The following is a 26,801-nucleotide window of genomic DNA, read 5'->3' on the forward strand; positions in this document are numbered from 1 at the left end:
GGACCTTGCGGGCGCTGCAGGATTTCAGTCCTTCACGGCGTAGTGTGTTACCAATTGTTTTCTTGGTGACTATGGTCCCAGCTGCCTTGAGATCATTGACGAGATCCTCCCGTGTAGTTCTGGGATGATTCCTCACCGTTCTCATGATCATTGCAACTCCACGAGGTGAGATCTTGCATGGAGCCCCAGGCCGATGGAGATTGACAGTTCATTTGTGTTTCTTCCATTTGCAAATAATCGCACCAACTGTTGTCACCTTCTCACCAAGCTGCTTGGCGATGGTCTTGTAGCCCATTCCAGCCTTGTGTAGGCCTACAATCTTGTCCCTGACATCCTTGGAGAGCTCTTTGGTCTTGGCCATGGTGGAGAGTTTGGAGTCTGATTGATTGATTGCTTCTGTGGACAGGTGTCTTTTATATAGGTAACAAGCTGAGATTAGGAGCACTCCCTTTAAGAGTGTGCTCCTAATTTCAGCAAGTTACCTGTATAAAAGACACCTGGGAGCCAGAAATCTTTCTGATTGAGAGGGGGTCAAATACTTATTTACCTCATTAAAATGCAAATCAATTCATAACATTTTTTACATGCGTTTTTCTGGATTTTTTGTTGTTTTTCTGTCTCTCACTGTTCAAATAAACCTACCATTAAAATTATAGACTGATCATTTCTTTGTCAGTGGGCAAACGTACAAAATCAGCAGGGGATCAAATACTTTTTTCCCTCACTGTATACTGAACAAAAATATAAACGCAACATGCAACAATTTCAAAGATTTTACTGAGTTACAGTTCATATGAGGAAATCAGTCAATTGAAATAAATAAATTATGCCCTAATCTATGGATTTCAAATGACTGGGAATACAGATATGCATCAGATGGTCACAGACACCTCAAATTGCCATCGATAAGATGCAGTTGTGTCCATTGTCCATTTGTTATGCCTGCACATACAGTGCCATAACACCACCGCGACCATGGGGCACTCTGTTCACAACGTTGACATCAGAAAACCGCTCGCCCATATGACGCCATACACATGTTCTGTGGTTGTGAGGCCGGTTGGACGTACTCCCAAATTCACTAAAATGACATTGGAGGCAGTTTATGGTAGAGAAATGAACATTAAATGCTCTGGCAACAGCTTTGGTGGACATTCCTGCTGTCAGTATGCCAATACACACTCAAAACTTTAGACATCTGTGGCATTGTGTTGTGTTATAAAACTGCACATTTTAGAGTGTCCTTTTATTGTCCACAGCACAAGGTGCACCTGTGTAATGATCATGCTGTTTAATCAGCATCTTGATATGCAACACCTGTCAGGTGGATGGATTATTTTGGCAAAGAAGGAATACTCACTAACAGGGATATAAACAAATGTGTGCACAACATTTTTGAGAAATAAGCTTTTTGTGCGTATGGAACATTTCAGGGATAATTTATTTCAGCTCATGAAACATGGGACCAACACTTTACATGTTGCATTTATATTTATGTTGAGCATTGGTAAAGCCTAATTTAAGGGGTTACAAAAGGTAAAATATTAAACAGCATTATCGCAAATGTCCTCACTAACCTAATGCAGAAAACTACTAGCCAGTGAAGCCAATGCAAACTATCTCTGGCATCGTGAGATGAAGTAACATCACATGTACTGTGTCTTCAGAAAGTATTCACACTACTTGACTTTTTCCACATTTTGTTGTGTTACAGACTGAATTTAAAATGGATTCAATTGCATTTTTGTGTCACTGGCCTACACACAATACCCCATAATGTCAAAGTTGAATTATGTTTTATGATTTTTTCCCAAATTCATAAAAAAATTAAAGCTGAAATGTCTTGTGTCAATAAGTATTCAACCCCTTTGTTATGGCAAGCCTAAATAAGTTCAGTAGTAACAATTTGCTTAACAAGTCAAATAATAAGCTGCATGGACTCACTCTGTGTGCAATAACAGTGTTTAACATGACTTTTGAATGACTACCACATCTCTGTACCCCACACAAACAATTATCTGTAAGGTCCCTGAGTCAAGCAATGAATTACAAACACAGATTCAACCAGAAAGACCATTGAGGTTTTCCAATGCCTCGCAAAGAAGGGCACCTATTGGTAGATGGGTAAAAATAAAAAGGCAGACAGAACTTAATAATTACACTTTAGATGGTGTATCAATACACAGAGTCACTACAAAGATACAGGCATCCTTCCTAACTCAGTTGCTGGAGAGGAAGGAAACCGCTCAGGGATTTCACCATGAGGCCAATGGTGACTTTAAAACAGTTACAGAGTTTAATGGCTATGATTGGGGTGAAAACTGGGGATGGATCAAGAACATTGTAGTTACTCCACAATACTAACCTAAATGACAGAGTGAAAAGAAAGAAGCCCGTACAGAATACACATATTCCAAAACACGCATCCAGTTGCAACAAGGCAATAAAAGTAAAACTGCAAAAAACGTGACAAAGAAATTAACTTGATGTCCTGAAAACGAAGTGTTATGTTTGGGGCAAAACTAACACAACACATCACTGAGTATCACTCTTCATATTTTCAAGCATGGTGGTGGCTGAATCATGCTATGGGTATGCTTGTCATCGGCAAGGACTAGGGAGTTTTTTAGGATAAACATTTACGGAATAGACCTAAGCACAGGCAAAATCCTAGAGGAACACCTGGTTCAGTCTGCTTTTCAAGAGACAATGGGAGACAAATTCACCTTTCACAAGGACAATTACCTAAAGCACAAGGCCAAATATACACTGGAATTGCTTACCAAGATGACATTGAATGTTCTTGAGTGGCCTAGTTACAGTTTTGACTTAAATTGGCTTGAAAATCTATGGCAAAACTTGTCTAGCAACAACCAGCTTGACAGAGCTTGAAGAGTGGGAGAAGGGCCTTGGTCAGGGAGGTAACCAAGAACCTGATGGTCACTCTGACAGAGCTCCAGAGTTCTTCTGTGGAGATGGGAGAACCTTCCAGAAGGACAACCATCTCTGCAGCATTCCACCAATCAGGCCTTTATGGTAGAGTGGCCAGACAGACGTCACTCCTCAGTAAATGGCACATGACAGCCCACTTGGAGTTTGCCAAAAGGCACCTAAAGCCTCTCAGACAATGAGAAAAGATTCTCTGGTCTAATGAAACCAAGATTGAACTCTTTGGCCTGAATGCCAAGCGTCACATCTGGAGGAAATCTGGCACCATCCCTAAAGTGAAGCATGGTGGTGGCAGCATCATGCTGTGGGGATGTTTTTCAGCGGCAGGGACTGGGAGACTAGTCAGGATCGAGGGGAAGATGAATGGAGCAAAGTACAGAGAGATCATTGGTGAAAACCTGCTCCAGAACGCTGAGGACTTCAGACTGGGGCAAAGCTTCACCTTCCAACAGGACAACGACCCTAAGCACACAGCCAAGAAAATGCAGGAGTGGCTTTGGGAAAAGTCTCTGAATGTTGTTGAGTGGCCCAGCCAGAGCCCGGACTTGAATCCGATTGAAGATATTTGGAGAGACCTGAAAATAGCTGTGCAGAGATGCTCCCCATCCAACCTGACAGAGCTTGAGAGGATCTGCAGAGAAGAATGGTAGAAATTCCCCAAATTCTAGTGTGCCAAGCTAGTAGCGTCATACTCAAGAAGACTTGAGGCTGTAATCGTAGCCAAAGGTGCTTCAACAAATTACTGAGTAAAGGGTCTGAATACCCTGTTTTTGCTTTGTCATTATGGGGTATTGTGTGTAGATTGATGAGGAAAAAACCTATTTAATCAATTGTAGAATAAGGCTGTAACGTAACAAAATGTGGAAAAAGTCAAGGGGTCTAAATACTTTCCAAATGCACTGTATGTGGGGGACTGGGTGTGAAGAGGGGAGGGGGGTACTATACATTTTTATTTAATATTTTTTTGTGTGTTGGTTTTGATGTGTCCATTTTGTTTTGATGTATATTACTGTTATTTTATCTGTTAAAAAGGGAAGCTCATTGATATGTTTATACACTTGTTTCCATTGTAATATGCTTCTTAATAAACATATTTGAAGCATAACTTTCTATAAGTAGGTTCCCAAACTAAAAACAAGAGCAACATGTCCATTTACTGTCTGATCTTTATCAGTTGAATGCCCTCCATCTTGTCACATAGATTTCCACTGTGCTGCCTGTGTTAGCTCTCCTCTATGAGCCCATAAGTGTCAGTCAGTCTGTGGAGAAGCTCATGAAGGGTTCTCGCCCCTGTACCCGGTCCAGGCGGTCCACAGCCACGCTCTCAAAGGCCCTCCTCATCAGCGGGTGCTCCTCCAGGACCTCGTTGAAGCTGTCCACGCTCAGGGAGTAGAGGCGGCAGTACGTATCAGCCCTCACGCTTGCCGTCCGACGTCCACGGGTCAGCAGGCAGATCTCTAAGGGAGGAGAGGAGATTTTATTCAGTTTATCCCATGTACTCAACATACATGTGATGTTTAAGGTGAATAATATTTCCCAATAAAGTTGGCTGTATAAAACAGTTACATTGATTGTTTCGCAGTGTTGGGATGCAAGGGTATTAAACAGAATAAAGTAAAGAGTAGGGAAGAAGAGTAGCGATATAGAGGAAAATCAAAAAGGAAAGGATAGAAGAAAGAGAAAAGGGAGAGTAGAAACATGAGTTGAGGACAAAGGAAGAAAGTTGAGAGAAGAGTAAATCAAAGGGGTGAATGAGAAAAGAGGGTGTAAAACATTGGTGGAGAGCGCTTTTAAACCAAACTCGCAAACAGCTCACCCCCAAAGTAGGCTCCATCGCTAAGCTGTATCTCCTTTTTTCCGCGGGGGAGCACGGTAACGCAGCCGTGTTGGACAAAGTACATCTTCCGCCCCAGTGTCCCCTCCCGTATGATGAAGTCATTAGGCTGAAAGACCTCAAAGCGCAGCTTGGTCAGAATCACTGTTACAAAATGAGGGTCTGTATTGGCAAACAGCGGCATGTTGGCTACCAACCCGCGGCAGTTGAAGCTCACAATTTCCTAATGGAGAAAAGAAGAGAAGAGAGGAATCATTAAGAACAGAATGTGTGTACAGTACAGGAGTACTGTAGATAGTCTGTGACAGTGAAACAGAGATAGACCACATCTTGGGCAAATATAAATAGTTTTCTTTGTCTTTCTACACTACCGGTCAAAAGTTTTAGAACACCTACTCATTCAAGGGTTTTTCTTTATTTGTACTATTTTCTACATTGTAGAATAATAGTGAAGACATCAAACTATGAAATAACACAAATGGAATCATGTAGTAACCAAAAAAGTGTTAAACAAATCAAATATATTTTATATTTCAAATAGCCACCCTTTGCCTTGATGACAGCTTTGCACACTCTTTGCATTCTCTCAACCACATTCATAAGGTAGTCCCTGGAATGCATTTCAAATAACAGGTATGCTTTCTTAAAAGTTAATTTGGCAAGAACAGCTCAAATAAGCAAAGAGAAACGAAAGTCCATCATTACTTTGACATTAGTCATCAGTCAATACGGAAAATGTCAAGAACTTGAAAGTGCTGTCACAAAAACCATCAAGCGCTATGATGAAACTGGCTCTCATGAGGACCGCCACAGGAATGTAAGACCCAGAGTTACCTCTGCTGCAGAGGATAAGTTCATTAGAGTTATCAATGTCAGGAATTACAGCCCAAGACACAGACACATCTCAACATCAACTGTTCAGAGGACACTGTGTGAATCAGGCCTTCATGGTCGAATTGTTGCAGAGAAACCACCACTAAAGGACACCAATAAGAAGAAGAGACTTGCTTGGGCCAAGAAACACGAGCAATGGACATTAGACCGGTGGAAATCTGTCCTTTGGTCTGGAGTCCAAATTGGAGATTTTTGGTTCCAAGCGCCATTTCTTTAAGAGATGCGGTGTGGTTGAACGGATGATCTCGGCATGTGTAATTCCCACCGTAAAAGCATGGAGGAGGAGGTGCTACGGTGTGGGGGTGCTTTGCTGGTGACACTGTCTGTGATTTATTTAGAATTCAAGGCACACTTAACCAGCATGGCTACCACAGCATTCTGCAGCGATATGCCATCCCATCTGGTTGAGGCTTAGTGGGACTATCATTTGTTATTCAACAGGACAATGATCCAACACACCTCCAGGCTGTGTAATGGCTATTTGACCAAGAAGGAGAGTGATGGAGTGCTGCATCAGATGACCTAGCCTCCACAATCCCCCGACCTCAAACAAATTGACATGGTTTGGGATGAGTTGGACCGCAGAGTGAAGGAAAAGCAGCTAACAAGTGCTCAGCATATGTGGGAAATCCTTCAAGACTGTTGTAAAAGCATTCCAGGTGAAGCTGGTTGAGAGAATGCCCAGAGTGTGCAAAGCTGTCATCAAGGCAAAGGGTGGCTATTTTGAAGAATCTAAAATCTAAAATATATTTTGATTTGTTTAACACTTTTTTGGTTATTACATGATTCCATATGTGTTATTTAATAGTTTTGATGTCTTCACTATTTTTCTACAATGTAGAAAACAGTAAAAATAAAGAAAAACCCTTGAATGAGTAGATGTTTTAAAACTTGTGTCCGTTAGTGTATGTTTGCTCCAACTGTTTTGAAAGGGGAAATGGCAAGTATGTAAGGGTATAGACAGAGAGAGAGAGTGAAAGAGAGAGAGAGACAGAGAAGAGATTGAGGTGTAATGGAAAAGACCTCCTTGAGCGGGTCGCTGAGTTCTCCCAGAATACTATCTTCGTCAAACATCTTGCCCTGGAAGCGAATCTCATAGTACTCATGGATCCTCTGCCTCACGTCCGCCGGCAGCTTATGGAACGACATGTACTGCTCCACCTGCTTATACTGAAAACATGGGTTACAGACAGAGAACATTGTGAGTGTGTCTGTTTAATTTGTTTTAACCTTATCCAGTAAGTCCTGTTGAGGTCAGAAGACCTCTTTTACAAGGGAGACCTGGCTAAGAGGCCGTCATTGTAAATAAGAATTTGTTCTTAACATACTTGCCTAGTTAAATAAAGTAAAATATATTAAAAAAGAGGGCAGCAGACTGTACATATTTGATGTAAAATGTAGATTTATGTGGCACTGTACTGTGTTGAAGAAAGAACAACAATGTACTAGAGTATATGTTTCTCATCTATTTGTAAAAGTACTCTGCTCATGTGAGACAAAGAGCTGGGTACCTTATCCTGATACTGTCGGCGGGAGGCGTCTATAGACTGAACTAGGTTGGCGGCATGGCCCAGAAACATGGCATAGCAGGTGGCGCCCACAATCATACTCATGATAGTCAGCCATACGTCCGTCATGCCCTCAGGAGCCTGGGCACCATATCCTATACACAACATGTGACTCATCGCCATGAACAGGGCATATGAGTACTGTAAATGCCATGTGGAATTCTGTGAAAGAGAGAAACAAGGGGTGAGGAGGCAAGACTGAGGTAGCAAAGGGGTGTCATATTGAATAGGACGTATTCAATGTGCAGGATAATTTGATTGCTTTCTTACCTGGCTGATTATCTTGCTGACTATGTAAAGTAACTTTGGGTGTTTTGAAAAGTGCTTAAAATAAAATGTATTAGTATTATTTATCGTTATAAACCACAATGGGAATTCGCCACCTTCCAGTCCTCACTCACCACCATGTTGTTCTTGGTAACCCAGCAATCTGGTGGGAAATCCTGCAACATGGGCACCATGAATTGCATGCAGCCGTCCCAATGGCACAGCAGTAGCATCATACCAATCAGGTTTACTATACGCACAACAGCACTGGCCAGGTCATAGGTCATGTGGAATATCTGAGAGGGAGAATTTGTTATAGAGTTATAGAGAGGAATGTCAACACTGGCAAGGACTTACAATGGTTGTCTCCTAAATGGCACCCTACTCCCTTAATAGTGCAATACTTTTGACCAGGCCCCATAGGGCTCTGGTCAAAAATAGTGCATTTAAAAGGTACAGGGTGCCATTTGGGACACATCAATAATTATGTGGTTTACAGTGAGCTCCAAAAGTATTGGGACAGTGACATTTTTTGGTGTATTTTATACAATACCTTTTCTCCCCTAAAATGGGGGGACTATGTACAACAAGTGCTGTAATTTCACCTGATATGAATGAAAATATCCTTAAGTTAAATAATTTGAACTCCAGGTGCTGGAGTACAGAGCGTAATGAACAAATATGTGTCACTGTCCCAATACTTTTGGAGCTCACTGTATTCATGCTAATAGAGAGGTATGGGTATTGGATCAATTTCTAGACAGTATGAGTATGAGTGAATCTTTGACTGAGTGATTTTACAATGTGAGTGTGTAAGTACACAGCGTTTAAGTATATAGCCTTATCCTACATGAAATATGCTCACAGTCCACAATAAAACTATGTCCTTCCCCCTCTCCCTCACCTCCTCCCACTGATGGATGTAGCGGATGAAGCGGGACAGTCTCAGGAGGCGCAGCAGGCTGAGGATCTTGGTGAAGCGGACGATACGGAGAGCACGGGCCGTGCGGTACACATCCGAAGCCTCCATCTGGGCCTCCAGGTCCACTATCAGGAAGATGTAGTCCATTGGGATGGAGGAGATGAAGTCCACCACGAACCAAGTCTTCAGGTAACGCATACGGATCACCTATGATTAAATTATTGATTGACTGATTGATTTGACCTTCATTAAATCACTGACTCAAACTGCATTTGTTAAGCACATTTCATACAATAAAATGCATCAGTGCAAAGGGTTTCACCTAGCTACAGAATGAATAATTGTCCCTGACCATAGAGAGCCCTTGGTTCTCTATGGTGTAGTAGGTCAGGGCGTGACTAGGGGGTGATCTTGTATGTCTATTTCTATGTTGGTGCAAATATGCTTCCCAATTAGAGGCAGCTGTTTATCGTTGCCTCTGATTGGGAATCATATTTAGGTAGCTATTTCCCCACCTGTGTTTTGTAGGATATTGATTGATTGTTAGTGTGTTTGGACACGACGTCCTCACGGTCTTTGTAAGTTTTGTTATTTTGTTTTGTTAGTTTCACTTAAATAAATATGTGGAACTATACTCACACTGCGCCTTGGTCTGCTCATTTCCAAGAACGTGACAATAACAAAAAATAAAACATATATAATCACTTCTAGACAAGATGTAAATAGATATTAGTAGTAAAATAACAGTGGACTTGAGAGACTAATGCAGCAAAGCCTGTCAATAGCAATAACACTCCCGGTCAGTCACATAAACTCCCCACCGGAGACTGGGGTTCAGCTGCACCATTGAGAGCATCTTGACGCTGCATCACCGCTTGGTATGGCAACTGCTCGGCATCTGACTGTAAGGAGCTAAAGAGGGTAGTGCATATGGCCCAGTACATCACTGGGGCCGAACTCCTTGCCATCCAGGACCTATATACCAGGCAGTGTCAGAGGAAGGCCCTAAAAATGGTCAAAGACTCCAGCCACCCAAGTCATAGACTGTTCTCTCTGCTACCGTACAGCAAGCGGTACCAAGTCTGGGACCAAAAGGCACCTGAACAGCTTCTACCCTCAAGCCTTAAGACCAATGAACAGTTAGTAACATGGCTACCTGGACAATTTACATGATATATCCTGATTGCCTAGCCACTTTTATCCTTACCCACATGTACATACTGTATTATCTCAACTACCTTTTACCCCTGCACATTGACTCAGCACTGGTACTCCCTGTATATAGCCTCTTTATTGTTTTTATTTTTTTATTTAGCAATTATTTGTCTTACTTTTTAACTCTGCATTGTTGGGAATGGGCTCATAACTAAGCATTTCAAAGTAAAATCTACACCTGTTGTATTCTCAGCATGTGACCACCCTTCTTACTGTTCTCCCATTTGCCAATATCCCCCTTTGTTTCCAGCTGTCTTGAAAATTAGTGAAATGTAACCTTGGGGTCCAGGATGATCTGGTCGTCTCCCTCTAGGACGCCCGTGCGGAAGTTGAGGACCAGGTCGACCAGGAAGCAGGTGTCAGAGATGACGTTGAAGGAGATCCAGGGCAAAGTTTTCTGGTCTTCGAAGAAGGTGATGCCCCAGGGGAGGATGACCAGGTTGCACATCATCAGGAGTAGCATCACAATGTCCCAATAGAACCTGGATAGGACGGGGGGTTGAGGTCAGGGAGTTGGAAAGAGCACAAACAGATCTGGGAACAGGCTGAGAGAGTAGGTCATTGTTACAGAAATCTTGTATTTCCACATCAAATGAAAGTATTGTGTTTCCACGGTTTCCACTGTCAAACTTCAGGATCCAGAATAGTGAAATTGACTATGGCTCTTTCTATAAATGTGGGTACCAGAGAGGCTTTACTACACCGAGCAACTTGTTACAGCTGTGTCATAAAACATTACTGTTCTGTCAATGCATTTATGGCAATGTAAATTGTTGTTATATCATATATTAAGCATTAATCAGTGAAATCACACATCTAACTTGAACCCTGTAAAAATCCTGGATCTAGTTGTTGGATCTACATAACATTTCAAAACTCCATATGTTGTTTAAAAAAAAAAAAAAAAGTACTTCACCTTTAACCTTAACTAGGCAAGTCAGTTAAGAACAAATTCTTATTTACAATGACGGCGGTTATGGGGTAAAACAGTTTTCATTGGCACACAAATCCCCCAAAAATCAGTTGGACAGGCATTTATTTGATTTCCATAGACGTGCCCATTTTTTCACGGGTCCTCCTATGTGCGCGCTTGCACGCATTTTTTAAATGGGTGTAATAGTAAAGACCATAGATAGGCAGCTCGTGAGTTTCAAGTTTGGGGAAGCTTACAATTTATCCTACCATTTCTACCGCTCTGCGTGCCAGTTATGAATATTTATATATGCACATTTTGGTGGAACAGTTGCATTTCAATAATAATGTTTTCATTTCTCAAAATCATTGTCACGTGGTCACTCATACAAATCTGAAGTAAAATGAGAAAAATCCAAAAGTTCAAATTCCAACTATGGCTATAGCACTAGCCTATGCCATATGGACAAATTGATACACTGTGATCTGCTAGTCGATTACCTATCAACTGGACTCCATAACATCATCCTTTTCAATAGAAAGTGCAAACATAACGGCATAACATTAAGTTCTTAACAGTCAAGTCATAACAATTGAAAAAGCATGACATTTTCTTTTTACTTCAATTGTCATCTTCCTTTTTTTTCTTTTTTTTTTATAAACAGAGGACAAGTTAACACAGTCTCTTGCTTACAGAGTAAGCCTGTCCGGTGGCTTGCACAGCCGACCCACCCGTGAGTAAGTATTGGCTCTGACAGGGGTAGGATTAGGGCCACGAGATGGAGAGCTTGGTGGGGTAGAAGAATCACTTTCAGTTGGTTCATGTCTCAATTCTGCGCCCCTCCCCTCAGGGCTGGACTGTGATCCAGCTCATCTAGGTGAGTGTATGGCATGTTCTGGTTTGTCTGCTGGCGGCTAAATAAATGAGAGCATATAACTCAGAGATAGAGTATAGCCAATAGGCCTATAATTTCCATCATTATTTAAGTAAAATACATAGGACTAAAGATGACAACAACAAAAAACAGTAGAAAATATCCTGATGAAAATGTTGGTTCTTTCAATCACATGAATCTCTTCTCCGTCTGTTAGCCTCCCTTTCTGTCTTGACTTGCGCTATTGCTAGTGAAGTTGAAAATTGTATCAAGAGCTCACGCTGTAGTTAACAAACTTGCAACATTGTATTAACTAGCCTATTCCACCGTGACCTCAAAGTTGCACCACTGCACCACTGGATATATGGGATCATCAGATCATGATATATTGCTCATTCACATTGAGACTTGGTGATTATCGAGGCAGGGAGTGATTTTTCAAATACTGAGGAACTATCATTCCCAATGGATGTTAAAGAAAACAGACTTTGTTGACTTGTTTGAGGCGAAGAAAAAATGAGTGGTGTACGTGGTGAGCTAAAACAATCAGGAATAATACATTGCCAAATGGGCAATTTCCTACATACAGTACTGTATGCATACATTCTGGAGACGCACCATCTTCGCCACAGTCCCCTCCCCTTCTTGATGCAACACTTCTTATTATACTCAAGACACATTATCTTCACACATATTTTAGACGCGTTTCACTGACAGCCGCTACTCAATCAGCTAGACCTATTATCACGTGCACTACCCACATTTTGGGCTTCCCAAACACACTTGTGATTTGAAACAATCCACAGGAAGAAGCGAATGATCCTCTGAGGCTAAGTCATGCTCCCTGGGGAAGTATTTTGAATGATTTTATTTAGACAGAAGTAATTATATAATTTTGGCGAAACATCTATTTACTTTAGGGCAATCCAGCATCCTAACAGTGCACTGTGCACCCGCCAACGTTCCTTTCCAATTCGCAAGAGGTTGAAATCAGAGAGCAATATATAATGACGAGATGCTCATGTCACCGCCCTAACAATGGGATATTTGTCCCAAAAGCGGGGACTGCAAGCGACAAGCTTTTGTCTGCATATTATTCCCATAGAAACGCATTGGGTTTATACTGGACAGATTTTGGCAAGAGTGAGCCCTCTCGCTTCGCCTCTTCCACTCTGCTGAAACTATATCACCGGAGAAAGCATCCGAGCGAGCGAAACAGCGGCCCTCTAATATGTAGCCCATGTATCTGATGCTGTCTGGACAGAAATAGTATGACATGGCATACTCTTTTGGTCCAAACAGCATCAGATACATACACATACTGATAGAGGGGCGCTGTTTCGCTCGCTCGGATGCTTTAACTGAAATTATACATAATATATTTAGAAATCTATGTTATTCAATTATTGCACTCACACTGCTCGCGCGCGCCAACGAGCGTCTGCGTTGCCAAGGGCTAAAATAGAAATCAGTTCTATTTCTGACGCAGATTGCGCTGCAAGTCCTGCCTCTCCCATCTCTTCATTGGTTATACCCACGTGGGTGACTGAAAGACGAACGAGGTCAGTGGCGGTAATGCACCTAATATACAAAAGTTGCCAATTGCAATATAAAGTCAAGAGAAGAAAAAGCCTGGAAGGAAGAGAGATGACTAGAAACGATTCGGTTGACCGTTTTATGTGTGGATTAATTGGTGGTGTAGAGGACCATGTGCATTTCAGGTAAAATAACAACTCAATGTTTATATCCCAGGACAAATTAGCTAGCAACAGCAAGCTAGCTAAATAGGCTAATTAGCTAGCAAGTGCAAGCTAACTAGCTAAATTTCCATAAATGTTTAATGCTTTTCGACCTGTCCCCAAATTAATATAATTGGTTCAGAGTTTGTTTTGATATTTTAACCTGCGTGTCGTGTGATCGCGTTTGGTGTGGGGGGGGGGGGCAAAATAAATGTATGCACGATGGCGCACGCGCGCAGACGGTTTGGGTTTCGTGTAAGGCCCGCCCATAACGCCGGCCCTGGCTGTTGTCATAGTCATAGCGCATGCGATGAAACAAAAGCCCACGTGCAGGAAAAAAAGGTGTTCAGGAGGAATGTCCAGAATATTTTTGTGTCTCATTCGTTACACCGGTGAAGACAATTGTGCCTGGATCCACGTTGGATCTAATATCCCTAGCGAATTGATGCTGATCATCTGTTGTCTGCTTGATTTACAGCATGGTCTCATTAGATTTAACAGAAAAAAGCATCAAGGTAATGTTTTTGTGCCTCGGATTGGACACCGAGTCATACCGTGCGCAATTGTGTATTGCGCAAAATCCTACGCTATCCCTATTAATTATATTGACAACAAATTACCAAGCCTAGTGGGCTTCTTCAAAATATGATCTAGTAATGAAATGGTTTTACCCCAAGAGTAAGTTAGCCTGCAATTTTAAACAATACAAGGGGCTTGAAGTAGTCTAACGTTACTTGAACTATATTTTTTGGACCTGAGAAATTCAAGTACTGGCATCGGCCAACCTTGAAAATCATACATTTCCTCGATGTGGTATTTGAAATGGCCTTGTAATTAGTGTAGCCAATGTATAAGTTCTCCTGGTCCCTTATACGTTTCCGTGAATCAGTTTTTGTGAGAGATGTGCCTGGCCATTTTCATTTTTTCCCGCCACTTCAATTGAGAGGTTTTGCGCTACTCTGTTGCGGTAAAACCATATACGTATGAAGCAGACAAAAAAACATCCAAACCAAAATAATACATTATTCTTACAAACATCTCCCTATATCAGTGATCCCTATATCCCTTTGTCACAGCTTGTACAGTACAGGAAGTCTTGATTGATTGGTTGTCCAGATGCTGGCTTCAACTTGGCTTTCCATAAAAATCCTTCCATTACAAAAGGAACCTGTTTTTTTGGTAGCTTGTGGTTAGAGCATTGGGCCAGTAACCGAAAGGTTGCTGAATCGAATCCCCGAGGTGACAAGGTAAAAGTCTGGTGTTCTGCCCGTTCCCCAGTAGACTGTCATTGTAAATAAGAATTTGTTCTTAACTGACTTGCCTAGTTAAATCAAGGTTAAATTAAAAAAAAAATATATATATATATATATATATATATATAGGCTACAGAAAAATGTATCCTATTTATTTAGTCAGGCAAGTCCACATTATTCTCACATCTTTTAGAATGTAATAATAATTTGAATATCAATGCATTGGCAAGTAATTATTCTTAAAGTGGCGATGGCCTACTTTTTGTAAATTTTTTGCATGCTTTTTTGGGGGGGTTCTATATTAGGCCTTATATGTACAATTACAATTGTATAATATTGAGGTCCTTGAAAATTACAATTAAGTGTTTGAAAAAGTCACCGAAAGTTCTTGAATTTGACTTGCCAATGTCTGTATGAACCCTGCTTGAAGGATGTATGTTGTATAGGTGGAGTTATGGGCCAATTTCCATAGATTCCTTGAAATACACATGTGGAACTGCATACATTTTTTTAAATTCTAACCATTTTGAAATGTTGAACCCAATGTCACACATTGGCCCCATTATTTATAGAAAGACCCATATCTATTGTATGACATCAGCATTTCCCCTGTTCGAAATGCTCTCGTAACTGTCAGACACTTGTTGCCACTAAATTTAAATGTATGTTGAGTGAAATTTGAACTCAAGTGACAGGAGTACCCCTTGACATAATAGTGTCACAAAGATAAAGGCCAAGCAAGCCAATCCACTCAGAACAGTGATAGATGTCCAATGAGTCGTTTCTGAGTGCTACTGAGCCTAACACAGACAGTCCCTGCTGTAAAAGGAAAGCCATTCATTAAAAATGTACATCACACCAAGTAGGCCTACAGCATCCTCAGCAAACTTCCATGAAGAGAAACAGAGGAGGGTCTGCTACAGTACAATATAAATTGGTTTAATAATGCACTAGTTAGTACACTAAAGCTGGGAACATTCCAAGACTTCTACAGCACTGTCATGACTTTGGCCTGTGGGTAAGGTTTATGACCCCCCCATAAATACCTTTCTCCCTTCCCCTCTCTCTCTGACCCTACTGAAGGACTGTTGAATAGCCTTTGTTAAATATAGAGAGTCTGGGAACATAAAACAAATGGGGAAAAGGAACCATATTTCGGTAATAGAACCAGTTGGAAATATGCGTTGGAACTTAATGAGTATGGATGTCAGTTCGGTTGTCATCTGAGACATTAGGACTGATGACAGGACGACATAAACTGTACCTGGGAAGTCTACATATTCTAGTTATCAAATTCACATGGAATTGTTGTGCAAGTTAAATGTTTGATATTGAAACTGTTTGTTAGAAGATTACATGTAATTTTAGCTTCCAAATGAGCGAATTGGGTTTTCATAAGGAAAGTGCCCTGCTTAATCAGTGGCCCGCCCCTGTGAAGAGACAGGGGTTATAAACGATGAAACACACCCTTCTCCCCTCGCCACTATATAAGACAATGACACAATGTAACCAGGGTTCCACTACGTGAGGTCTGCAGCCTCTGCGTTAAAAGGACACAAATGTCAAGTACAGAACTAAGCCAACCTCGGCGTGAGCTTTGGTTGCGAATGGTATGAACTTTGAACCCTTATTCACTACAGAAGTGATACTCCCTAGCCGTTGAGTTAGCAGCGGCCGCTGTAGACGTGGGCTAGGAAAGGACGGACGGCGTATCTAGTCTAACACACGACGAAGACACTACAACGTATCCACCTTACCACCAGTGACATTCTTCCGAGGACAGAAAGATCTCTGTTGGCCAACACGGCCAGCATCTACGACCAACCTACCGAAGCGCAGCTCAGAGTAAATATTTATTGCATTTTCCTTTTCCAAATGGGCGGTAATTTAGAATGCATACGATAATGTATTTACGATGGCATAGCAAAGCTGTTTCTGTGTTCCTCAGTCTTCCCGCTCTTTCATTCAAGCCCAACCCCCTTTCTTTGTGTAACAAGCCGCCATGTCGGCTCCGTCCACCAGGGTCGTTTTCTGTATGACATCATTTGCATTCTGGGTATATGTAATTCTGTGTGATTAGTTTAGGTATTTGGTAAATAAATAATTAAACCCAATTTTGTATTGCTGATTCAACTTGTTAGCCAGGGTTCGTGAAGTTAACCAAGAATTTACAACTTTCATTATGAGACTGAAAATAAGGTGACGATTAATATTGACTGCTATCGATGTAAAATAATACTACGTTTTTAAGAATTTATTCGGAAGATAACGGCTCTATAAACACTCTTCCGTGGTGTCCCGACTTTCTAGTTAATTACATTTACATGATTAGCTAATCAGGTGATATTAATTACAGAGAAAGGATTTTATAGGATAGCATGTCATATCACTTAATCCGGCATAGCCAAAGACACGACAGTACATACAGAGATGACCGCATGTTGTCACATAAGCTCTCATTGTCTCATGTCTAGGTTTGCAATGTGTACTTGGTTTGGGTGTAATTGCTATGTCCAAAGTGGTCTCAGTCACTCAGTGGATCTCTTTGCCACTGAATGCCTGCATCCAATGGCACCCTATAGTGCACTACTTCTGACAAGGGCCCTTTGAGCTCGGGTCAAAAGAAGTGCACTATAAAGGTAACAGAGTGCCAGAATAGAGTGCCATTTGGGATGTAAGCAGTGGTGAAAGTAGATCTAATTTCTTCCTGGTACAGGTGTGTGCACACGCTTGTGTGTGTACAAACATTTTTTATTGGCTTAATAGCAGTGTTGGGGAAGCTACTCTGAAAATATATTTTACCAAGCTACCAATTACTTCACACTGGAAGAAGTTGATCTACACTAAAGCTACCCTTAAGTAAAATATAGTTTTCTTAACTGAAGTTACTTTGGAAAAAGTTTTCATGCGGCTGACAGGCAGTAATGATAAATTATAGTGTAATAGCCTAATAGTTTTCTTGACATCTTTGTTTTAATTATTGTAATAGGCTCATGTCTTACCGGTACGTTACCCTGTATGGGTACCCATACCATACCAGACCTTACCGGCTTACTTTCCCCCGGCCTCCCTTCCTCTAAGTTTTTTACCTGCACTCAAGTAATGGCAGTTTAAAAGTAGCTGTTTGTAGTTGTACTGTAAATCCACAACAAGAGAGTATATTCTCACTTGCCCTTATTACTTACTCTATAAATGTATGTGAGCACATGTGTGCATTCAAGTTTCAGAACAGTTTCCTTTTTAGATTGATAACATTGGTAAAGCAATCAATTGGATCAATTGGATGTATAGATGTATGTTTTCAAAACCCACCCCCATTAAAGTGAAGGTTGAACATAAGGTTGAAGAGGGCAGAGGGCAGACCTACAGTAATCTTCCTCTCATCTGTCTCAGTATTTATGACATAATACAGGGCAAGATTGGAATTATGGGGTTTCTTCTTGTTGGCAATAATCCCTTAGCATGGATTTAACCTCACTGTCTGGCATTGACCTATATAGTGTTGAGTACACGTGGAAAATGTATGATGTTTATATATAGACATTAAAGCCACTGCCACATCCATTGACTGGCTTTACTATATGTTCCATGAAAAGTGTTTGGATAAAAATCTTAAAAGCTGAACACGCTCCAATTGAAAACGATAAGATTCTTGAATTGATTGCAACTTTTGTGGGAGTTTGGATTAGTACATGCATGGGATTTTAACATTTCCTTTAGGGTTAGGTTTACAGACAGGGCGAGACACAAAGGTACGCAGGGTTCTGCTCTAATCCAGATGATCTCATTCAATATACTGTATCACTAATCAAATCCCTTTATCTTCTTATCGACAGTGCAGGCTGCCCTTGAAAAATAAATCATAGCAGGTTTTTAGCCTCTAACATCCGTCTACTTACTGTACACTTGGGGACGGTTTCCAGTACAGAAGTCAAGCCTACTCCTGGACTAAAAAGCTTTTTCAATGGAGATTCTCTATTGATCTTGTTTTTTCTAGACTAAAAAGCATTTTCTTGCTTTTGACTCCAGGACCAGGTGTAATCTGTGTCCAGGACACTGCCCTTGATGTAACTAGTTTGTGATAGGCCTAAGTAATAAAGCATTTTTGAGTTGCTATGATTGTTTAGAAGTTATGGACAAGAAATAGCACGTTATCATGGATGGTTCTATCTAATCTGAAGCAAAATTGCATCATGGATGGTTGTAATCTGAACTGGATTATTAATCTGAGTCATTGAAAAATCTGATTGGCCTCCCCCATTGGTCTTGCCACTCAGTCTAGGCTTCTTTAAATGTTTCCAATCCTCTGTGCTCTCTATGTAGCCCTGTTCCACTCCCACTTCTCTGAGTTACCTGAAGTCACTGTAGGGGTGGATGATCCACACTCCAAAGGATTTGACCCTGGCCTGTTCTGCTGCCACGCCCTTGTGACTACCAAACATGCGCAGGGAGAACTTGTTGACCCCTGGCTGGAGCAGCGCCCCAAACTGCCTCTGAAAGTAGGTGGACTGGTCCACATGGTCATTCTCCTCCGTCTCTGAGGCCTGAGTAGAAGTGATGACTTCTGCTCCTTTGGAGAATGTGGTAGTAGCGGTATTGGTGGTGGTTGTGTCAGGTTCTGCTGACACCCACAGTTGGCCCTTGGGATCTGCTGTGGTGCTGTGATGGTCATTGTATTGGGAGTTGACAATGGAATTAAGTCTCTTACTAACATTGCTCCCTAGATCTTCCTTTTGGGAGGACTGGGAGGATGAGCTCCATGTGGCAAAGGCGCGGAAGCTGCCCCTGGTGCTGCCTCGGTGCCTGGACTCCCCATTGCGGGCAGGGCTCTCCCCCACACATGTCTGTCCATCAATACTTCTTGTAGGACTAGTATCCATCTTTACACCATGTAGGTTACCTTCATCAGCCCCTGAATGACAGAGGATGAGCACAGTCTCTTTTTCTTCCAATATAAAAAACTGAAATTAGATTTCTATATATGTTTTTCAGAACTTGCTTCAAGGAACAAAACAACGACAGTAAAAATCGGCCTATGCCTATTCTGGTCAGCCTATTCTGCAGCCCGTCGAAACGCACGAATGCACGCTAAAACCAACATAAATATAGCCTGATGCATACACTTGACATGATTACTGTTCAAAAGAAAAGTTTGAATCAACAATACGCATTTGATTAACAACCTTAAAATATGGCAACCTTTTCTTGCGCGTAGTGTCCTCCACTTGATAGCCTAAATGTCCACAGATTATTCCTCCATACATCCCGACATTGATAAAATAGGTAGGCTAGTTCATCAAAGAAAAGTTGCAACGTTGCTCAATAAGTACTTTCTCTTTAGTTCTTCTATTACAACTAGTATACAAATAAATACACCTTGTTTAGTGCTTGCAAAGGTTCTTCTAAGTGGGTCTTGCTCCTAAACACTGCTGGTATGCACATAAATAGCCTGCACAGATAAGTGTCTCAATGTAATCGGATTGTTGTCATGACGGCGGAGTTCCTGTCACCTCTCTCACATCCTGCTACTACGGAATGTCCCGCTCCCGACGGAGACTCGCGAGTCTCGATGGCGCACGTGTCGGATTTGCAAAATTTACCTGTTGCTGCAGGAGCAACAAATGACAGGGGGACAACACCAACATAGCACAAGGAGATGGAGATCTTAGAGGGGTAATCTTCTCCTTAAAAAAAAAATTAAGTACCGCCTGAAGTTACTAACAAAGAGTAGGCTAAACTAACAGTAACTGAATATTTATTGCAACATCTACCCCCAATTGCTGATTATTCAAGGTGAATTCCATAGGCCCCCTCTTGAGTGTGTGTATGTAGCCATGCATGCTTTTGTTTGTGATGATTAGCTCCATAGAACATTAACAATAATATAAGCAGGACTGATTACATGTAACAAAGAAACAAAGAAACTGTAACTGTAATCAGTTACATTACAAGCAAAAATATTGTAATCAGATTACAGATGCTTTAGAAAACTATATATATATGTTTTTATATATATATTATTTTTTTAGGGGGTAGATCAGCTTTAATATTGCAGATAGATTGTAGCTTCATTTCCAATCCACCATATATGTTTTTTGTAAATATATACAGTACCAGTCAAAAGTTGACACACCTACTCATTCAAGGGTTTTTCTTTATTTTTACTATTTTGTAGAATAATAGTGAAGACATCAAAACTATGAAATAACACATATGGAATCATGTAGTAACCAAAAAAAGGTTAACCTCTATGGGCAAGCGTCCCACCTACGTAACAGCCACTGCCAGCCTGTGGCGCGATTTTCAAAACCTTAAAAATCCTATTACTTCAATTTCTCAAACATATGACTATTTTACAGCCATTTAAAGACAAGACTCTCGTTAATCTAACCACACTGTCCGATTTCAAAAAGGCTTTACAACGAAAGCAAAACATTAGATTATGTCAGCAGAGTACCAAGCCAGAAATAATCAGACACCCATTTTTCAAGCCAGCATATAATGTCACCAGAACCCAGAAGACAGCTAAATGCAGCACTCACCTTTGATGATCTTCATCAGATGACAACCCTAGGACATTATGTTATACAATACATGCATGTTTTGTTCAATCAAGTTCATATTTATATCAAAAACCAGCTTTTTACATTAGCATGCGACGTTCAGAACTAGCAAACTTCCGGGGAATTCGCTAACATTTTACTAAATTACTCACGATAAACGTTCACAAAAAGCATAACAATTATTTTAAGAATTATAGATACAGACCTCCTCTATGCACTCGATATGTCCGATTTTAAAATAGCTTTTTGGTGAAAGCACATTTTGCAATATTCTAAGTACATAGCCCAGGCATCACGGGCTCGCTATTTAGACACCCGGCAAGTTTAGCACTCACCATAATCATATTTACTATTATAAAAGTTTGATTACCTTTTGTTGTCTTCGTCAGAATGCACACCCAGGACTGCTACTTCAATAACAAATGTTGGTTTGGTCCAAAATAATCCATCGTTATATCCGAATAGCGGCGTTTTGTTCGTGCGTTCCAGACACTATCCGAAATAGTAAAGAAGTGTCACGCGCATGGCGCAATTCGTGACAATAAAATTCTAAATATTCCATTACCGTACTTCGAAGCATGTCAACCGCTGTTTAAAATCAATTTTTACGACATTTTTCTCGTAGAAAAGCGATAATATTCCGACAGGGAATCTCCTTTTCGGCAAACAGAGGAAAAAATCCCAAAGGCGGGGGCGGTCGGGGTCACGCGCATAAGCCCAGTGTCCCTTGATCGGCCACTTGAGAAAGGCGATAATGTGTTTCAGCCTGGGGCTGGAATGACGACATTCTGTTTTTTCCCGGGCTCTGAGCGCCTATGGACGACGTGGGAAGTGTCACGTTAGAGCAGAGATCCTTAGTAAATGATAGAGATGGAAAAGAAGTTCAAGAAATGGTCAGACAGGCCACTTCCTGTAAAGGAATCTCTCAGGTTTTGACCTGCCATTTGAGTTCTGTTATACTCACAGACACCATTCAAACAGTTTTAGAAAATTTAGGGTGTTTTCTATCGATATGTAATAAGTATATGCATATTCTAGTTACTGGGTAGGAGTGGTAACCAGATTAAATCGGGTATGTTTTTTATCCAGCCGTGTCAATACTGCCCCCTAGCCCTAACAGGTTAAAACATCAAAATTTATTTTAGATTTTAGATTCTTCAAAGTAGCCACCCTTTGCCTTGATGACAGCTTTGCACACTCTCAACCAGCTTCATGAGGTAGTCACCTGGAATGTATTTCAATCAACAGTTGTACCTTGTTAAAAGTTCATTTGTGGAATTTCTTTCCTTCTTAATATGTTTGAGCCAATTAGTTGTGTTGTGACAAGGTTAGTGTAGTATACAGAAGATAGCCCTATTTGGTAAAATATCAAGTCCATATGTGACCGACCACCTTGAATAGGTCTTATGTAGCAACATTTGAAATGAAAGCAGAGAAATAGAGCTACAAAATGGTATATCATACACTGCATTTTTGAGGAACAATGGGAAAGTAATTCTGCTTTGAAAGTTGATAAACGTGTAACCTCAATTTTGAGAAAATGGCCTTTGAATGTTTTGGTACTACTGCTGGAGAGCTCTCCTTTGTCTACACCAATTCAGCATTGTTCACACTCTCTTAAGCCAGCCCCACCCATTTCTTTAATGCAGGATTACATGGTTAAGTAAGTAGCCTCTGACTTCCCCCAATGTTGAGCCACTTCACTGTAATATCATATGATTATGAACCTAACCTTCAATATATGAGACTGTTATTCAGTCTAAGGAATCAATATATAGAGCCTTACAGTGTCAAACAATGGTGTTTGTGGGATTATGGTCTTGAAACTTGTGATTTTAACTTCCATAATGAAGGTTTGAAAGTTAGTACACACTGTAATTTGAGAAAAAGGTGTTAGCATTCATGCTTACATGACAGCTTCCAGTAGGAAATTATATGCACTCACAACTTTCCCCTTCTCTTTTAATGTGATATGAGAGAACTGACTATGCTATAACTGAAGAACAATCTGCTATTGGAGAATCCCACCAAGAATATATATTGCCTAAATCACTGTGACCATTTGTCAATGATTTGTACAAACAGTAATTCAAATATTTGTAGAAGGAATTACATTTTCTGCCAAAACCTCACCGCAGATTTTCTAAACAATTCCAGAATGTGATTTGGAATGGTCAAATCATTACAATGGTAATCAAGTCGATTTAAAATATTTACTATATAATAGAAAGTAATAATATTTACTATATAATAGAAAGTAATAAGCTGGATTTGCTGGATTCATTATCTCTACATGTAATTTGATATTTAAATTATACTGAATTATAAATTAGTGTTGTGATGGAGGTATCCTTCCGAATACACATTCTTGTAATAAAAAATACAATTAAATCTCGGTTCATAAACGTGTATATTACATCAAGGAAATAGTGCTGTGGTGACCAGTCAAATACAAGCTTGTTCCTTGTTCATGTAAAACATTCCCCATGCCCAGAAAACACTACAGTCACCAGTGAAAGTCTACACACGCCTTGCACAGACTTAAAATGAAATCTAAAAAGTTTTACAGGATCAAAAGACATGAAAGAAGCAAAGCCCAGGTAAAAAGTTAGAGAAAAACCTGGTTCAGTCTTCTGAAAACCTAACAGTTGGATAGTTTTATTTTTCAGCGGGAAAATTTCACAAGGTTTAATGCCAACGACACACCAGAACGGCTTTCCAAAAGGTGTTGAGTGTTCCTGAGTGGTCCAGTCTCAGTTCTGATTTTAAATTTGCTTGAAAATCAGAGACAAAGTTTGAATACTGCTGTCCATCAATGATTCCCAACCAAATGTAATGAGCTTGAGCAATTTTGACAAAAACAATGGATAAATGTTGCCATATTCCGCCAGCCTTGCTGGCGGAATATTATTCAAAATGATTTACAGCTGTAAAAGGTGCTTCCATCAAGTATTAACTCTGGTGTGTGAAGACATACTCTTAGAAAAAAATATACTATCTACCTGTTTCTAGGTAGAACCTTTTCGGGAACACAAAGGGTTTTCCAATGGGGACAGCCGAAGAACCCTATTGGAGCCTTTTTTCTAACACGGAACCCAAACCGTCTGAGAGCGTGCGCCATCGTGCATACATTTATTTCATAAATTAGGTGCATTACCGCCACTGACCTCGTTCGTCTTTCAGTCACCCACATGGGTATAACCAATGAGGAGATGGCACATGGGTACCTGCTTCTATAAACCAATGAGGAGATGGGAGAGGCAGGACTTGCAGCGCGATCTACGTCAGAAATAGAACTGATTTCTATTTTAGCCCTAGGCAACGCAGACGCTCGTTGGCGCGAGCGAGCAGTGTGGCTGCAATAATTGAATAATATAGATTTCTAAATTTATTTTGCAACGTGCACACGACGCGAGCGGTGTGGTTAGCCTGTTAGAGTGTACACAATCAAAACATCTTTGTTCATTGGAAAATGTTCTATAATTTTCTTTAACTTTGAAAATGTGAAGTAGATTGTGGAGATCTGTAGGCGGAAAACAATTCTAATTTAATTCCTTTTTAAATGTCATTTTAAAACAGCAAAATGTGAAGATTGTGCAAGGGGTGTATAGACTTCCACTATGCACTGTATGTCCTGCCAAGACATCACAAGGAAGCCATATATTTCTGTGTAAAAAATGAACTATTTTCCATAACCTGTCCCTAATGTAATCCCCAATGCAGAACATGGAATTAATTATCATCTGGAGAAGTACAATATAGACAATACATCAGTTATTGATGCTTTTCTTGTAGACATTTTATTGTTTGGTTTTTACAGAATAATTTCACAAAATGTAATTGTTCGGTAAGAATAGAATTAAAGTTATCACAAACATTTATTGAAGACTGACTCTCTATCAGAGGTGATTAATCAGGGTAGTTGAATTGCCTTGTGGATGAAAGAATATTCCAAGGTGTGAAAAGGCCGCCACTGTAAGGGGTCAAAGAGCATACAACTGAGGAAGCTTTGACCCTAATTAAGTATACATTTTCACAACTTGAATGTTATTGAATACTTTTCAGATTTGAATCAGTTTCAAATGTATACAGTTACTCACCTGCAGGTTGGGAAGTCTGGTGCATTCCAGCCGTCCATGTATTCCTGCATAGTCAGGTGGAGACTAGGGCCCGGGATGTCACCTGAAGGATCCAGACTTCCACAAGCTCCACACACCTTGTCAGCCATGTGGACACTCACTGTCACTATGATCTCCTGAGAGAGGCTGTTTGACACCTGAAGGCCTGACATCCTCTCAATCATCAGTGTCTTGTCAGAGACTTTCACTGAGACCTCATCTGTGAACAACATTGAAAAAGAAAGTAACACTGATGGAACAGTATACCATCTGACAATCCTAGATACTGAAGGGAATTGGTGTCATCCATAAACAATATTGAATAATCTATAAACAAATAAATACAGTTGAAGTTGGAAGTTTATATACACCTTAGCCAAATACATTTAAACTCAGTTTCACAATTCCTGACACTTAATCAAAGTCAAAATTCCCAGTCTTAGGTCAGTTAGGATCACTATATTTTAAGAATGTGAAATGACAGAATCATAGTAGAGAGAATGATATATTTCATATTTTATTTCTTTCATCACATTCCCAGTGGGTCAGAAGTTTACATACACTCAATTAGTATTTGGTAGCATTGCCTTTAAATTGTTTAACTTGGCTCAAACGTTTCGGGTAGCCTTCCACAAGCTTCCCACAATAAATTGGGTGGATTGTGGCCCATTCCTCCTGAGAGAGCTGGAGTAACTTAGTCAGGTTTCTAGGCCTCCTTGCTTGCACATGCTTTTTAAGTTCTGTCCACAAATGTTCTATAGGATTGAGGTCAGGGCTTTTTGATGGCTACTCCAATACCTTGACTTTGTTGTCCTTAAGCCAGTTTGCCACAACTTTGGAAGTATGCTTGGGGTCATTGTGCATTTAGAAGACCCGTTTGCGACCAAGCTTTAACGTCCTGACTGACGTTTTGAGATGTTGCTTCAATATATCCACATAATTTTCCTGCCTCATGATGACATCTATTTTGTGAAGTGCACCAGTCCCTCCTGCAGCAAAGCACCCCCACAACATGATGCTGCCACCCCCGTGCTTCACGGTTGTGATGGTGTTCTTCGGCTTGCAAGCCTCCCCCTTTTTCCTCCAAACATAATGATGGTCCTTATGGCCAAACAGTTATATTTTTGTTTCATCAGACCAGAGGACATTTCTCCAAAAAGTACGATCTTTGTCCCCATGTGCAGTTGCAAACCGTAGTCTGGCTTTTTTATGGTGATTTTAGAGCAGTGGCTTCTTCTTTGCTGAGCGGCCTTTCAGGTTATGTCGATATAGGACTGTGGATATAGATACTTTTGTACCTGTTTCCTCCAGCATCTTCACAGGGTCCTTTGCTGTTGTTCTGGGATTGATTTGCACTTTTCGCACCAAAGTACGTTCATCTCTAGGAGACAGAACATGTCTCCTTCCTGAGCGGTATGACGACTGCATAGTCCCATGGTTTTTGTACTTGCGTTGTACGAGATGTATTTGTGGGCCTTCCCACTCCTCTTTCAATTCTGGTTAGAGCCAGTTTGCGCTGTTCTGTGAAGGGAGTAGTACACAGCGTTGAACGAGATCTCCAGGTTCTTGGCAATTTCTCTCTTGGAATAGCCTTCATCACCCTCTTCAAAGGGGGAGACACTGTAGACCCAAACTGCTACAGACCTATATCTATTCTACCCTGCCTTTCTAAGTTAACAAACAGATTACCGA

General features: G+C 40.7%; 1 protein-coding gene across 1 annotated transcript; it reads right to left on the minus strand.

Annotated features, from left to right (window-relative positions):
* Nucleotides 1-755: 755 nt before the first annotated feature.
* Nucleotides 756-19,969, minus strand: hcn3 (hyperpolarization activated cyclic nucleotide-gated potassium channel 3). The gene is made up of 8 exons (XM_045709447.2): nucleotides 18,782-19,969; nucleotides 9,927-10,131; nucleotides 8,417-8,641; nucleotides 7,647-7,808; nucleotides 7,189-7,407; nucleotides 6,701-6,847; nucleotides 4,766-5,006; nucleotides 756-4,406 (listed from the first exon to the last, which is right to left on the minus strand). The coding sequence occupies exons 1-8, from the start codon at nucleotides 19,306-19,308 to the stop codon at nucleotides 4,204-4,206; spliced, it is 1,929 nt and encodes a 642-aa protein (XP_045565403.1). The 5' UTR covers nucleotides 19,309-19,969; the 3' UTR covers nucleotides 756-4,203.
* Nucleotides 19,970-26,801: the final 6,832 nt, after the last annotated feature.

The sequence above is a fragment of the Salmo salar genome, chromosome 27 (genome assembly GCF_965601325.2).
Source record: "Salmo salar chromosome 27, fSalSal1, whole genome shotgun sequence".
Taxonomy (NCBI): Eukaryota; Metazoa; Chordata; class Actinopteri; order Salmoniformes; family Salmonidae; genus Salmo; species Salmo salar.